The sequence below is a fragment of the Mytilus trossulus genome, chromosome 5 (assembly GCF_036588685.1).
Source record: "Mytilus trossulus isolate FHL-02 chromosome 5, PNRI_Mtr1.1.1.hap1, whole genome shotgun sequence".
NCBI classification, from domain to species: Eukaryota; Metazoa; Mollusca; class Bivalvia; order Mytilida; family Mytilidae; genus Mytilus; species Mytilus trossulus.
This window is the reverse complement of record NC_086377.1, coordinates 21,071,680-21,089,523: the sequence shown is the minus strand read 5'-3', so window position 1 is coordinate 21,089,523 and position 17,844 is coordinate 21,071,680. Positions and strand designations below refer to the sequence as shown.

The following is a 17,844-nucleotide window of genomic DNA, read 5'->3' as shown; positions in this document are numbered from 1 at the left end:
AAATTTTAAGTCTCAAGTGCTATTAAAATAGTCGTCATATACAAATCTAATTGCTCTTCGGCTTGTATTCCCCCCCCCCCCCCCCGGTTTTTTCTCTATAAAGAATGCCAAGCCAAGTTATTTATATGTGCATTAAATTTTAGTTAGTAATCATTCTAATATGACGTCCTTTTTTTCGCTTTGTATACAACAACGTGTGGAAATTCTTGATATATCTAAAATTAGCGCAGACTGAGATATATACAAAATAATGGATGTTACAAAATACCTCCCACGTAAATCCACGTTGAACCCATTTGCAAACGCTATATAAAAAAGAAGATGTGGTATTTTATTGCCGATTTTATTGTATTCGAAATTGTAATAAAACAAGAGTCAAAAGGACTTTTATTCTTATTTGGATGAATATTTAAAAGATTAAAAAGAAAAAAAAAAACTGCAACTTGTTGTGTTTATTTTTAAATATAATAACACAGCTAAATTATGTTCAATGTCAATTTCATCATGGAATATTATACTTTATCGCTATTATCTGTATTTTTCCTTTGATGTTTTTTTGTGATAATTTTCATATCACTCGTGTATCTGAGTGAGAATGAAAATTATCGCTAGTTTCTAAGGTCCTTAGCAACAGCGTATTAATCTAATTCATCATGCGCTAGAGTGTCGGCCAATCAGAAAAGATTAGCCAGAACTATACAAAAGACTGTTATCGGATGACTTCGCTGAAATGTCAACAATAAAAGATGATTTCTCGTTTTAATATTTTACCGTGAATTTCGCCGTTAAATAATTTATTGGAAGTTAATAAAAGTAATCAAACCATGTTATTAACAAATAACAAAAATCCTTTTTTTACATAAGTCTACTTCAAATCATCGTAGGTTTGTCACATGTACATTTCTTCATGCATATATATACTTTTTTAATCAAGTTTTCTGTGTGTGTTGCGTTTCGGTGTTGTGTCGTTGTTCTCCTCTTTTATTTAATGCGTTTCCCTCGGTTTTAGTTTGTTACCCCGATTTTGTTTTTTGTCCATGGATTTATGAGTTTTCAACAGCGGTATACTACTGTTGCCTTTATTTGTTGTTAAAAAATATCAAAATTATTTTAAACCAAGGAAAAGCTCTGATTCATTGGGCGGTTTTGGATATACTTTTTGTGAAATATAATAGAAAAAAGTTCAAATAAAAAAAGTTTTTTAAATTTCTTAAAAACAGTGACAATGAGTATAGCATTAGCCATTGGACAATAAGCAATTAGAGCATAATTAAAAAGGGAAGAAGAAAAGCAAGCTTTTACCCTAATAATAAAACACAACACAGACTATTTTAAGAGCATATTACACTAACAGCAGCTCAAAATAAGAAAACAACAAGCACCAATAATATTCAAATATAAATACAGTGTACCTTAAATAAATGATGAATGTTTTACCTTTTTTAACCTAATGATAAATGTCAAAAGAGATCAATTTCACATAACTCACAGATAATATCACTTTTTGAACAAAATACCAGGAAACGTTATTATTAATCATAACAAAAACTAATTTAAGAACATAATACACCAACAACTGAACAAACAAAGAAAACACCAATATGATTAAAATATAAATCCTGTAAACATTTAATCAATACTGATTTCAGTTTTTTTTCCTTTTGTAAACCTAATGATAAATGTCAAAAGAGATATATTGTACCAAACTCACAGATACTAATCATTTGAACATAACACCAGGAAACTCCATATATAAATGAAATGACAAATATCACCTGGATTCCATGACTTTACTTCTGAATGTTGTGACTGAAGCATGATTAGTTGCTGAAGATGGACATATTCTCTGTGTACTTGTGCATTGTAAATTGCATACTGTTTGTTAAAGGTATTTGGTGTGGTAAGTTCAATGATTATAATCGTCGCCGCTCAGTATCAAAGTACAGCCTTTTTAAATTACGTTCATTACATTGTTAGTCCACAAATAAACAGAAAGTTGGAAAACGATACATGTATGCATATTGGAGTACTTGTTTTAAAGATAAAAACGGGAAACGACAATCCCAAGATTGTAAAGTAATTTAACATTGGTTCCCAATTTCTTGTGAAAACCTGTGAAATAAAAACATAGATTTTATAAAATTTCAAAAAAAGGCATGTTGAAGTATATGCTTTAAAGTAATAAGAGGGCAACATTCTTAATTGTTGTACGCTTTTGTTATTTGTACATATATGTTTCTCGATCCAAATAAAGAGCAACTGTGGTCAAAGAGCGGTGGACAAATAAGCATGGATCCGTCCATAAAAGGGGGTTATTCCAATACATGCAAGTCATATATAAAAGGGGCGTACAACTAGATGTTCCCATACCAAAGTATTAGTTGTCAAACAGTAACATATGATATTATATTAAGCCATATGAGCTTTTGTTTTTCAAATATTTTGGCCTCAAGCATCACTGAAGAAACATTGTCGAATGTGCATTTGGTGCAGAAACATTGGCACCGTTTCTATTATTACTACCACTGAATGGACTCTTCTGCTTGTTGACTGATAGTCTCCGAGGGTATAACCAGCAAATTAAAACTAGTACTTCGGTACGTGCATGAAAATACGGATTTATTTTTATTTTGTAATTTTGCTGTTACAAAATATTAGAAATACTTTTTGTGAAATATGATTAAAATTTTCAAATAAAAAATCATTAAATTCCAAGTGACCACCAATATATCCATTACTAGACAATAAACTATTAGATCATAAGTAAAATATGGAAGAAAAACGAAAAACTTCAACCTAAAAATTAAGCACAACAAAAACTATAATAAGACATTATACACCAACAGCAGCGCAAAATAAGAAAAGAAAATGCGCCAATATGATTAAAATATAAATCCAACATATTACCTTTAATAAATAATAAATGTATGATTTTCCTTTCAAACCTAATGACAAATGTCAAAAGAGATATATTTCACCGAACACACTGATAATATCACCTATTGAACATAAAAAAAAACAGGAAACTCCATACGTAAATGAAATCGCAAATATCACCTGGATTCCATGACCTGACTTCAAAATACTGTTAATTAAGCCTTTGGTCGCAGTCATAAAACTTTGATCAGTGCTCTGAGCACAAAAATCATGAGCGAAACATGAAATCCAGCAATTTGAATGGTTGTTTTTTTAGTTTGATTTGTTGCTGAAGATGAAGATTATCTCTGTGTACTTGTGCATTGTAAAATTCCATACTTTTTGTAAAAGTCATTTGGACAGATAAGTACTAGGACTAGTTGTGATCTTGTTATAATTGGTAAATAAAAAACACCTCCAAACTTGACACGTTAAATATTATGGGTAACGTATGAGTTAGGAGATAACTGTATTGTATTTTAAGCTCCGACGGCATCAATTGGGGATTTGATGGTCGCAAATTAAGTTTACTGGCGACGCGTTAGCGGAGACAGTAAACGGTTATTTGCGACCATCAAATCCAAAATTGATGCCGTCGGAGCTTAAAATACAATATTGTTATCTCCATTCTAATGAAACTGACAGAAAACAACGTTAAAACATGTATATAAAATCTGTCATATGCCGTCTGCGCTTGCGCGTACGTCCCATAACATCAATTGTCAATTGATGCCATGTAAGAAAGTAACGTTATCCAATCAAAATGAACGTTACAAATGTTGTTGCATTAGAATTCTGGATGAAGTCCCCTCATTTCTGTGTTCTTTAATTGTTTAATACATTTTCTTTTCTTTTCGATAGTTCTGTCCATTATTCTCTTTTCTTTATATCTTAATTTAAGGTAGCACAATACAAAGATTTTATAACTCCAACTCCCAAGTTTCAAAATGCTGTAACTTTCTTTATAATGCTTGAAAATTTATAAAAGTGGTAGTTTTGGATAGCTAACAGATTACTCCTTCAAATTAATGCAATGTTAGTATTATGTAACAATTATGTAACCAATTATAATGTTCACTGTGTCTAAAATATTTTTCACCAAATTTTCACTTTCAAATGAAATTAGCTTCTGCATAGGTATTCCTTGAGGGTTGATTTTATTATATGTTGTTCCTATGGCCATTATCTACAAAAGGATGTCTCAGATTTTAGATAGAATGTATAGAACAAATTTTACACCTAATTAAACATTATCTTCTTTTATGTGGTTAGGATGTTTACACCAATTAGAGATTTATGAGAGAATGGAATACCATAGAAACAATCTGAGACACCCTGTTGAAGCTCATGATGTGTTGATTAAGATTTCGTTGAAAATTTCTGTATAGTTAAAAAGATGATAAAGCTTAATTCATTCAAGTGAACTTACCCAGATTTTGCCACTAATTAGGTAATAATTGATTACATAATGATTGCATAATAAAAATATCGCATTAATTTAAAAGATTAATCTTTTATCTATCTATATATACCTTTTTTTATTAATTTCTATGCATTCATAAAAAAGAAACAGCATTTCGAAGGTTAGTGATTGGAAGTAAAAAAATCTTTGTATTGTTCTACCTTAAGCACTCATTGATATTAGCTATATATCATATACATAATAGGCAAATATACTTTAATGTATGTTTGGAAATTACTTTAGATAGAAATACCAATGTTTATATTGTGTCAATGCTTGTTATCAAAAGCCATTAACACAATTATGTCCAGCTTAACTAAAATATGACTAAATCATTGTACTAAATATTGATTAATTTGACGACGTTAATACACGGAGTACACAAAACATACAATCTAGAAAACTAAAGACTAAGAAACACAAAGCTCTGGAAGGAATCAGCTCTAATAATGGTGAAAGTAAAATGCGCCTTTATTTTTGTCCATCTGATTAGTTAAGCCTTTTTCAATTGATTTTTATAGTTCGTTTATATGTTGTACTGTTATACCACTGTCCAAGGTTAGGGAGAGGGTTTGAATCCCGCTAACATTTATAAACCCTCCACATTATTTATGTATGTGCCTGTCCCAAGTCAGGAGCCTGCAATTCAGTGGTTGTCGTTTGTTAATGTGTTACATATTTGTTGTTGTTAATTTTGTTTTATATATAAATAAGGCCGTTAGTTTTCTCGTTTGTATTGTTTTACATTGTCATATCGGGGCCTTTTATAGGTGTCTATGCGGTATGGGATTTGCGCATTTTTGAAGGACGTACGGTGACCTATACTTGTTAATGTCTGTGTCATTTTTGTCTCTTGTGGGTGAACAGTTGTCTGATTGGCAATCTTACCAAATCTTCTTTTTCATATTAAATATGTGTTTTGCTCATTATTATTTTCAGTGGATTATTTAGAAAATGTTGCCCTTAAAAAACAAAGCAGACAAGTTTCTACCTTCATGAATAAAGACGAAAAGTATGGACCTCACCTAGCAAATGATGGTATTTTACATGGAAAGTGCGCACGTACCAAATTATATTCCAAAGTTTTCTGGTGGGCTGTCAACCTGGAAGTTGAATTTGTTATAGAAAGGATAACCATCTACGGATGCACAGATTGCTGCAGTAAGGCAAATAATTAATTCTATAAGAAATGATATAATTTTAAATGTAACACTCCTTCTGATTGGTTGAAAGTTTTTTTTATTTACTAGCTCATTTGCACTATTATGTCACGTTACTGTGACATCATTAACATTTTTTTCGTGATTTAATCCTTGAAAATGCCTCTCTAACTTTTTTTCTTATTTGGTCGTCATTAATAATCTAAGTCCCTTGTAGACGAAACGCGAGTCTACCGTACAAAATTTTAATCTCGACACCTATGATGAAAAACAAATATCAAGTTAAAAATGTTGAAAAAATAGCTATGATTTACAGGACGTAGCAATTATAGAATATACAATACAATTTTATTTCTGGTTATAAAATAAAAATAATTTAAAACACAATTTCATATACTTATTCCAGCATTGAAAAATATTTTTTATGTAAATATTTTTGAGATTTTATTACAATTCCTTTACAAATAAAAAGCAGAAATGAAAACATTTGCAAAGTACTGAAAATTTTCTAATTGAAAACCATTAAGTTTGTGCATCACACAACACAGTCCATGAAAACTTTAGAAGCATACCATATAGCTAGATATAAAGTATTATAAAAGGGGTTTTGCTCATTGTTAAAGACCGTACAATTGTATAATGTTGCTTATAAATCATCTTCATTTGTGCGCTTTCAAATAGCTCTCTCTTGGTAATCATATCGTATCTACTTATTTTTATTTACATGATATATACAGTTTACATGTTTCAGATCGCCATCCTCAAAATTTTGATGTTCTTGTGTACAATCCACCTGATGCATCATGGGACAACTACGAGAGAGGAGATTCAAACTTATGTCATCATCAAACTGAAAGATCTTCACCTATGTTGAATGTGACTTGCGGAAAGGGACAAATAAAAGGTCGTTTTGTTAAAATTAATATGGAGAGAAACTATGCTGTCAATGACCATTACCTTTGTTTTTGTGAAGTTGAGGTTTATGGACGGAGAACATTTGGTGAGTTTAGTACAATCCCAGAATTTTTTATTTAAGAATTATCATTCTTGTAAAACATTTATTTTAAAAATATTTCCTTACTTGTAAACAGTTTATTTTAAAAATATGTCCTTACTTGTAAAACATTCATTTAACAAATATTTCCTTACAGTAGTTTGTCGAAATACGAAAAGGTTATTTCAGATGGACAGGCAGGATGAAAGATGGTCCTCATTGTCTGAATCATAACATATGAATATTTTCATTCTTTAGTTTAAATATAATATTTCAGATCAGGCAAGAGGAAAGAGATACACATTAGATTCTTCGAAAATATTCATGATTTTTTATCTTGTTCCAGCTCTTCATTTTCATTTGTCCTTTTGTTATTTTCAATCATTGAAACAATCCGTTCAAGATCTTACATTCATTGTGAAATTGCGGTTGTTTGAAAATATAAATCTGGGTAGCTTTTCAGCGAAATTCCAGTAACTATATAAATATAACTTGCGAAACGATGTTTCATAAATCTCACAGCAAATGAATATTTCGATTCATCGGGTAGTCTTACTACGGCCTTCCATAACTGACAAGACACACATTTGGATAGGTATATAATATTTAAATAACGATAATAACTGTCATTATAATTCATCACAAACTTGTCGAAATCTCTGATGAAGGATATGACTGGTCCTCGGGATCATATGATTCCAATAGATTATCAGCCTATGAACAATTATCCCAGGATGCAACAGTGGCAAACGGATGTGGATAAGGCAATGATTTGGTTTGAAAAGATCATACATAAAGATTAAATATCATTAGCTTCCAAAATGTGTCTATCTATTTCTAAACAACTATACCACAATTTTAGGATTTTTTTAAAATATTTTAGAACATACAACCTCTTCGTTCAATTTGTTTAAATTGTTTTGGCAAAATAAAAATTATCAATTAAAGTAGAGTGGGACAAACCCTGTGATTTCTTAATACACATAGTGTTAATCCCGATAGAATAAATTTTGACTGAATTAACCAGTATCTGTATATGTTAGTAAATGTGCTTCTGTCAAAGGTTAATTTGTACTCCCTTAGTCCTCATTTATTGAAATATTTTATACGTAGGAGAACCTGACTGTCCATGTAAAGGAACGGATCCAGCCGACGAAGGAGAATCTAACTGCCCATGTAAAGTGACGAATCCACCCAACGAAGGAGAAACTGACTGTCCATGTAAAGTTACTGGTTCACCCGACATAGACAAAACTGATTGTCCATGTAAAGTAACGGATACCCCCGAAGATTGCCGATTGTATAAACAGAAAGTAGAATCCAATGCTTCGGAAGTTTTACCACAACACTCAAAGGAGGAGTGGATACAACTATTGCAACCACGACTTAAGGAGCTACAGAAGGAACTGAGATTGGATAGACGAAATTTATCAAGCTGGAGAAGGAACTATATATCTGCCGGAGACAAAAGGGAGAGTGCTAGATATATGGGAATAGTAGGAGTTGTCGTTATTTGTACTGTAATTTGGACAGTTGTTCTGCTTGATTTGCTTTCTATCAAAAAACACATGAGACAGATCAGAAGAATACGTGGTTTTTAATGTTTACATTGTATTTGAACATTCATGCATTACACTTATTGCATTATTGCACTAAAACAATAATAATAATAATAATAATAATAATAATAATAATAATAATAATAATAATAATAATAGTAATAATAATAATAATAATGATTTAACTAAGTTATCATCAACCAGATTAAAATATCATAAATGCATTCCATCCATCAAGGTGTATCTATTTTCTAAATAACATACCATTTAAGAAATTACAGTACAGGATTTGAAAATCTAAAGTAATTGTTGACGATGGTTATTCTGAAAATACAGTACTGTTATGGTTATTCTAATACATCTAATTGATGTTCTTTTTACTTTTATTCGTGGGGTACCAATTTTCATGGTTTTCGTGGATGACTTTAGACACGAATTTAAGTGTCCAACGAAATAAAACAACCATTGTCCAAAACAAGACATGGAAAGATCCCCATAAAGGTTTGACTGCTATTATGATTTAGAGAATATATTGAATAACCTCGAATCTAATAATACTTAAATAGCAGTCACAGAACTACAACTGCATGCAGGATTAATATTATACCCTTTAATCATTAATAACCTAGACTGTACAACTTTTGATCTTTTAATTTTCATAAAAATAATTTTTTTTCGATGAAAGTCAGATTTCCGGTATTGATATCCTAGAACGATACAGTTTTATTTTTATATCCATATCCTCTTTGAACTGTAAATTAGGGATATAAAAAGTTCATGCTGGGTTTGATTTTGATAAGAATTACTTGACAATTCAAGATACGTTTATATCATTTGTTTATGATACTGAACATTAAGGTAACATGTTTATGACCTAATTAACACCTTTGCTGGTCCTCTATCTGTTGATCACTTTATCGTGGATTATTTACTGTTGTCACTACGATTTACAGGGGTCTGTCAATGTTTAATTTGAAATTTCCTTCAATCCAGACTATTTGTAACCTCAATTTCAAGGCTTTAATTTTAATTCTTTTTTTAAACTAAAATCCACGAATTTTAAAACCCACGAACATGTAAATATTGCTCAAACCAAGAAAATTGATACCCACGATTTAAATTGCTTTCAAAGTAAATTGAACATTTTAAATATATCGTAAACGTCGACTGTTAATGCGCAAAGTTGTAACAAACGATCCACTCCAACAATAACTATCTTTAATATATGCATGGAAAAGTTAAATCCTGAACTACGAAGTTAATTCAAAACGGAAAGTCCCCAATGAAATACTAAAACAACCCGACCACCGAGGACCACCAGTAAAGGTTACCTGGGTATATGTCAATGAAAAAATAAATATTACGTTTTAAAGGTAATGTTACTTGTATGTTGTGTTTGATCAGAATTATCTTCGGTTAAACTATACTTTTTATAAGATTAGCGAAAGATACCAAAGAATTTTCAAAAATCGAAGAGCAACTGCTATGGCAAAAATCGAATAGACTATTGTCAAATAATTGTACAAAAAACGCAACATCTAAATAAAAGACGAAGCAACACAAACACCATAAAATACAGGTAATAATTCCAGGTGCTCATGAATGGTAAGCAAAATGATCTTGTTTCACATGTGACACCTGTAGTGTTTTAAAAGATAAAAATATATACAGGGGAAAGGAAAACCACTAAGAATCTGGCTAAAAATTCAAAATTGCATACTTTAATCTGACCATTTGATAAGATTTTATAAGATATATATAAAAAAGAAACGCTTACACTACTTTTTCAAACTATTCTTCGACATAAACACATATTTTATTTTGGGTTTTGTTCTCTTTTAATGGCTTTTTGACTGACAAAAAAGTTTCGCTTCTTTTCGAGTCTTTTTCTTTGAATGTTTATCAGGTAATTAATTGATAAAACGAATATAATTGCCTTATTTCTATGGAAGTCAGATTCTGAGGTTTCCTTTTTGACGACAGTCATACAAATGAGTGGTTTAGTTAGCTATAAAACCAGGTCTTATCCACCATTTTTCTAAATGAGAAAATACATGTACCAAGTTGTTATCCATTCGTTTGATGTGTCTGAGATTTTTATTTTACCATTTGATTAGGGACTCTTCGCTTTGAATTTTCCTCATAGTTCAGTATATATTTGTGATTTTACTTTTGACAGTACTATACCTTAAAAAAACAAATCTTCTATTATTTCTCATTGGATTGGATCATCGATTTTGCCTATTTTGAAAATCAAAAATTATCGAGTTATTCCACCTGTCACTTAATCACAAACATCTCATTTATTTTGGTATCTTTTGTCTCTCCTTTACTTTATCATGAGTTCTAGAATATTGATTTGTTACTAATATAACGTGATATTCTTGCAAAAATCTAAATGTTCATCAGATATAAATCATCTTTTCTCGATCTCATCTCACAGATCATTGAATAAGGTAATGTTCCTGTGGTCAAGTCCATATTACTATTATAAATAGTGGGTCAAATATATTAGGGGTTTGATAGCAAGGTGTGCATGGCTTTTTGACAGAGTTCATATGAACCCACCTCATTTACATGGAACATTGATAAAGTTATTTTACTTGTTTAATTAACTATTTTCCGGGTTGTTATTAACGTGTGAAACACGACGCGTTCCACATGTAGCGCAGAATCAGCTTACCTTTCCGAAGCCCATGAGATCACCCCAAGTTGTACTGAGTCTGTAGTTTTCTGTGTTGTGTCTTGTGAACTATAATTTGTCTGTCTTTGTCTTTTGTAGCCATGACATTGTCAGTTTATTTTCGCTCTTTGAGCTTAAATGTCCATCTGATATATTTCGCCCCTTTTGTAAAGTAAAGAAATAGGGAGATTTGGAAGAATGTAGAAATAGACAACCGTACGGCCTTCAGCAATGAGGAATACCCAATATCGTATGGTCGGCTATATGAAAGTCTAAGACGAGCAAAAAAAAGACAGTTCATTCGAGAAAACCTAAGGGCTTAATTCATAACAGTACATTTTCACATAAAAAATAAGGAGTATGTGGACGGGGGGTCACTGATTCATGTTTTTACCAACAGCTACAACCTTCCTCATTCCCGTTTTCTACCTCCTTCCGTACTAGCAGACGATAATCGGTCAATTTCCCCCTTTCTAGAATATACAAAATTTCTCCCCCTTTTCCACAAGTCCTTACTCGCTGACTCACGCTTGACGACCCTCATTCACATGTTCCATATCTTCTGTCTGCGCCACTCCCACAATTATAGTTAATGCACATAAAGACTGAAAATTGTGACGGATGGGTTAACTAAAAGTCTGGACAGGCAGTAAAACAACGTCTGGTTCGTTTGATCGTATAATCTGAACTCAATATAGCAACATTATACATAACAATAGCACAACGTTAACAGAAGATATGATGACGTTAACAATATGAATGGAAACGGCGTTAAAAGTAGTGTTAACGTTTGACGCGTAAGTTAAACTGTCTCTAAATCACCGACATACTCGGGGCCACCAGATGCAATGTCCATTAGCTGTGATATGTAGTGGCATGCGGAAAGAACAAAAATAGACTGATCTCACAAATAATGAAAAAAGGATTAAATTATTAAATTACGTAAAAAACTCTTTGAATTTACAGTCTTTTCACATTAAGAAAAATTAACAAGTCTGTTCATACACGTTAGTTTCTTCGTTCACTTCGTCTCAGATAACAGTCCATGCTGTTGACTTCTAATGGGTAGAGTTTCGTCACGGGTCGATTTGTAATTCCTGTTTTGGTACGCACCATAGCGACGCGTACTAAGCCGTCCTTGCCTTTAATAGTGTCCTGCACAACTCCAAGTTTCCAATGTACGCGCTTTGATTCGTCGTGTATCTGAACGACATCGCCTTCTTTGATCTTCCGAACGTCGACTCCAGCTCTTTGGTGATATTCTCGCAATGAAGTAAGGTATTCTCCTTTCCATCTTGTCCAGAAGTTCTTAATCAATTGTCTCTGTCGTATCGCTTGATTGTTCAAGTTTGTGTGTGTTAATTCACAAATATTTATATTGTCAATAGCACTTTTTAACGATCCATACGGTAAAGTTGTTATCCTTCGTCCATGTATAAGATGGGATGGTGTAAGCGGCTCCGGATCTCTGATATCTGTTGAAATATACGTCACTGGTCGATCGTTGAGTGTGGCTTCGATCTCTGTTAATACAGTCCTTAGAGTCTCATTGTTGACATGTGCACGTCCTAATACTTTCTTAAGTGATATTTTTGTTAAGCCAATCATTCTTTCCCACATGCCTCCGAACCATGGAGCTCTATTTGGGATGAACTTCCATTCAATGCCATAATTCTGAATATTTTCTTTAACTTTTCTAGAATTGCAAAGTCGTGAAATTTCGTTTGAAGCAGCTTTAAATGTTAGCGCATTATCTGACATCATTATTTTCGGCACTGATCGTCGACTTACAAATCTCCGGAAACACAATAAAAAAGATTCTTCGCTGAGATCGTAAACTAATTCCAAATGTACGGCTCGAGTGACAGCACATGTAAATAGGCAAATGTAAACCTTCGATTCTTCGTTGTGTCTGTTTCTTGTCGTTAGCGCACCTGTGAAGTCTACACCGGTTATGCTAAAGGGTGTGGCATCTTGAACTCTCTCTTTTGGTAATGGTTGAATTTCTGGTGCGGGATAAGATTTTCCGATTACTTTTCGGCACGTTACACATTTCATCAATATAGATTTGACGCACTGTCTTAATTTCGGAATCCAAAATGTTTGTTGTATGTATGCTAGAGTGATATTTATTCCTGAATGTAGTGTATTCTCATGTGCTTCTAACACTATCAAATGTGTGAGACGGTCCTTTGCCGGTAACAGATATGGAAACTTGACTGTTTCTCCTACTGTCGCATTGTCTATTCGGCGGCCACCACATCGTAATAATTGCTTTTCGTCTAGAAAGAGCTTTAATTGTCGCACAAGTGCTTTACGTTTTGTAGAATTATCTATACAATTTATTTCGTTACTAAATATTTTACCTTGTGTATATCTTATCCATAGGAATTTTGCATTTTTAATTTCATCACTACGTAACAAATCTTTCTTTCGTTCAGCTTCTGTTGCTCTGCAGTTTGTTGCGAATCTCATTACATATGCGGTAATGCGGGTTAGTTTTCTATAAGAATTGTACCGTTCGATATCTATGATTTCTCCTATACCAATACGTAAATTTTGATTATTCTCCATAGTTTCAATTTTGTCATCGTTCTCCGATATTGTTGTACATACACTAGACGTTACATTGTTTCCGTTCCATGTCGGCCAATCTTCTTTGCTGTTTAACCATTTAGGTCCACTAAACCATATTTCGTTCTGTTGCAGTTCTTCAGATGTTATACCACGTGTAAGTAGATCTGCGGGATTGTCTTTCGTAGGGCAGTATCTCCATACATTATCTCCACACAAACTTTTAATTTCTTCAATTCTGTTTTTGATAAATTGTCTCTGTGGTTTTACGGATGAAAGCCAACTAAGTACGATTTGACTATCACTCCAAAATTGTATTTCACTGAAAGTTTCTGGAAAGTTTTTGCAGATATGATCAGCAAGTCTTGCTCCAATTACAGCCCCCATAAGCTCTAGTTTTGGTAAAGTTATATTCTTGATAGGCGCAACTCGATTCTTTGCCATTACTATTGTTGGTTTTCTGTCATACAAGATGTGCGCGCATGCGCCGTACGCGTGAGTTGAAGCATCGGTAAATACATGTAGAGTTGGTAAATTTCTGTTATTCTCGTTTTGTGTCTGTGTACTTCGATGAATCTCTGTTTCTAAGCTCGTTGCTAGATCTCGTGAAATTAATATCCATTTTGATTGGATATCTTCCGGTAATATTTCGTCCCACTCCAAATTTAGCTTCCAAAGTGATTGCATAAAGATTTTCGCTTTTACAGTAACTGGGCTTAATAGTCCTAACGGATCGAAAATCTTGGATGATTGCCGTAAAATATATCTTTTAGTAAGTTTTCCTTTTTTGTCCATTTCGAACGCGTTACTTTGATAAAACAACTTGTCCGATTTAGCGTTCCATTGCATACCAAGAATTTTAGTAGGCTCATCTTTGTCTAAGGTTTTTTCTTTGCTAGCGATTTCTTGTAATTTTGGACTGTTTGAATTCCATGAGCGTAGGTTAAATCCGCCTTTCGTAAGTAATTCTCTCGATCTCCTGTAATAATCTATTACGTCATTTTCGTTATCAAAGCTAGTTAAAATGTTGTCCACATATAACCCATTTTCAAGTGTATCTGAAAGTTTCCCCGGATTTTCCTTAAAGTGCTTGAGAAGTGTGGCGCTCAAAATGAATGGCGAACATGTAGCTCCGAAGAGTACGGACTTGAATCGATATGTTATTAGCGGACTTGATGTGTTTGTAGGATCGCTAAGCCATAAGAACCTCGTTGCATCTCGGTCTTTCTCGTCGAGCTGTATTTGTAGAAATGCCTTTTCTAAATCTGATGTTGTAGCATATTTCTTAGCGCGAAATCTCATAAGAATTCCCGTAATGTCATTCATAACAGGTGGATGTGATTCTAAGCATTCATTTAGACTTGGATTATCTCTTCCATCTTTGCAGCTACAATCATAAACAATGCGTATTGGCGTAGTAGATGATTCCTTGGAAACAGGATGATGCGGTATATAATGTACGGGTCGATCTGTAGGAAGTTTTGTTTCCTCAACCTTTTCAATAAAATGTCTTCTCTCCTGCTCTATTATGATATCTCCGTACATTTTAAGAAATCAGGTTTGTTTGCTAAGCGTCTAATAACACTACCTGTTCTCTGTTTAACCAATTCCATGTTATGCGGTAGCGGAAGGAAATCTGGTTTCCATGGTAACTTAGCTGTGTACTTTCCATTTTCTAGTATTATAGACTTTTCTCCGTATTCTCTTACAACTTCAGACTGACTTTTAATGGTATCGCTTCCTGAAACTCCCAACGCTTCTAAGTTCCAAAACTTTTCTAAGTCGCAAACAACGGCTCTGTGGTCAGTCAAAATATTCAACATTGCTGATTGTTTTGAACTACTTCCGTTTTTAGTAAGTACGGGTCCCGACAAGAGATAACCAATTTTCGACTTAACTGCGGTCGGTCCATTTCCTCTTATTATTTCATCTTCAACTATTGACCAGTAATAGTCTGCGCCAATCAATAAAGATATGTTAAACTTGTCTTCTGCGCATATCGGATGTGCGAGTCGTAAACCACGTAAGTATTGCAGTGCTTTGATTTCCTTTTGTGATTTTGTCTGAATAGGAGCGGCAATTTTCGGTACAATTATTACGTCTATTTCTATTCTTTGATTATCAACTGTTTCAATAGCTATGTTTGCTTTATCAAGATGACGAACTTGTCCTCCGTTTCCTCCAAATCCAGATATTTTCAGTGCAATCTTTTCGGTGGACTCAATTTCTAATTTTCTAGCTAAATCTTCAGTTATGAATGAGTTTTGTGCTCCCTCGTCAAGTAGAATATTTGTCATGATAGATCGATTTTCGGACCAAACTGGAGTTACGGCAGTTTTCAGTAAAACATCTGTATGTGCAGTAACAGTAGAATGCAATGATGTGGTTAGCTCTAGTGGCGTTTCCTCTACGGCAGTATGTGCTACGGTCTTTTGTGTATTATACTGGTTTTCGGTTAAGCTCTTTGGTTCTGTGTTATGTACTTGTACATGTATACTCGTGTGATGTCTCTTTCCACACTGGCGGCATTTAAATTCTGATTTACATTCAGCTACTCTATGACTTCCGAAACAGTTAAAACATACCTTTTTTCGCTTCACAATTTCAATTCGTTTCTCAACATCTTTCACGTTTTTGCATGTATTTGGATGATGGGATTCTTCACAAAATAAACATTTCTTACGTGACTGTTTCCTGTTCTTTCCTGGAAATGTTTCGGCAATAAACGAAGCGGTCGGTAAAATTTCTAAATCTTCATTACTTTGACCTGTAGATTGTCCTGCGACCTGTACGCATACTTCCCTCTTAATTGCTGTTCTCAATGATTCGATGTCCCAGTCGTCGTTTCCGCGATCTCGGGTTATGTTTTTTCGTACGTCGGACGGCAATTTATTGTATATAATAGGCGTGAGAATGGCTCCAAATGTACTCTCGTTTGTTCCTAACGATTCTAATTCGCGTATGCTACACTTAATTCTGTCGGAAAAGTTTCTCAAACTGTCTGCGTTTGACCTCGGTGCGGGTAAATCAATTAAATTCTGAATATATGCGTTCGTGATTTTGTGGTTCTGACCAAACCTCTCTCTCAGTATTGATACGGCTTGATAGTAATTTGCACTTGTGAGTGGTAAACCGGCGATACATTGCGCGGCTATTCCCTGAATCTGATTTTGCAAATACGTAAATTTCGTCTGTTAATGTTTGGTTGTCGTGTATTGTTGATTGATACGCATCCCAGAAAGGTTGCCAGTTTAACAAATTGCCATTAAAATATGGTAGATTCAATTTTGGTAGCTTGTGGTAGATGCTTGAATTTGTTGCGCTCATTGACGATCTGTATTGCATATCATTATTTTGCATGGGATGTAGAGTATTACATGTAGATGTGGAGTTGATAAAAACAAAATCTGCTGCATTTGGATTTAAATTCTGATTAGAGCTAGTTTCATTTGATTTGTTTTTCTGTTTTGAACTTGATGAATTGCGTACTTTTGTCAAAATTCGTTCTATATCTAAAACATACCGATCTGAGTCTTCTATCTCTGCTTCCATGTTTTCCTCTGCAATCTCCTCTAAAATTTCACTATCAAGTTCCGAAAGAATATCCCTCTTCTTCTTCAAAGTTTCACATAGGCTTTCTATTTCGTCGCGTTGTGTTGTTTCTTTCTCTAATTCCTCTTCAATCTTTGAAATTAATCTCCTCGCGGCTCCTCGATGGCCCACTCGAATGGCTTTCTTTTTCGTCATTATATCCTGGTCACGGCACCAATGTGACGGATGGGTTAACTAAAAGTCTGGACAGGCAGTAAAACAACGTCTGGTTCGTTTGATCGTATAATCTGAACTCAATATAGCAACATTATACATAACAATAGCACAACGTTAACAGAAGATATGATGACGTTAACAATATGAATGGAAACGGCGTTAAAAGTAGTGTTAACGTTTGACGCGTAAGTTAAACTGTCTCTAAATCACCGACAAAAATAGCTATGACAATTATCAAAATTTGTTGAACAGATGTGTTTAACATAATCAGGGATGTTCCATTCGTGAAGATCAATTGTCGCGCCAATAGACGTTCATGTAACCCTTTCGTTTTTTCGTGTTTAAAACTTTAACTTGTCGTTTTCGTATTCAAACATCGGTAAACAACTGAAAGATCAGACGTAAGAAGTTAGGTGAATAATACATACTTCAAGGTAGATATACTGTTTTATGGTGTTGAATATAAAATGTATCAAAGGTACCAAGATTATAATTTAATACTCCAAACGCGCGTTTCGCCTACATAAGACTCATCAATGACAACCAGAACACTCTTGAAAAGCATTGAGGACCTAAAATTCCAAAAAGTTGTGCTAAATGGAGCAATGAGGACCCACAATTCCAAAAAGTTGTTTCAAATACGGCCAGGTAATCCATTCCTGGGATAAGAAATCCTTCGGTTTTTTTTTCTTCGAAAAATGCAAAGTAATGTAACAGAAAATTACCAT

At 33.5% G+C, this 17,844-nt stretch overlaps 1 protein-coding gene across 1 annotated transcript; it reads right to left on the bottom strand.

The window, feature by feature from the left end:
- Positions 1-11,782: 11,782 nt before the first annotated feature.
- LOC134717737 (uncharacterized) lies at positions 11,783-17,095 on the bottom strand. Its single transcript, XM_063580231.1, has 3 exons — positions 16,872-17,095; positions 14,937-16,324; positions 11,783-14,871 (listed from the first exon to the last, which is right to left on the bottom strand). Exons 1-3 carry the CDS (start codon positions 17,093-17,095, stop codon positions 11,783-11,785), a joined length of 4,701 nt encoding a protein of 1,566 aa, XP_063436301.1.
- Between the last annotated feature and the right edge of the window lie 749 nt (positions 17,096-17,844).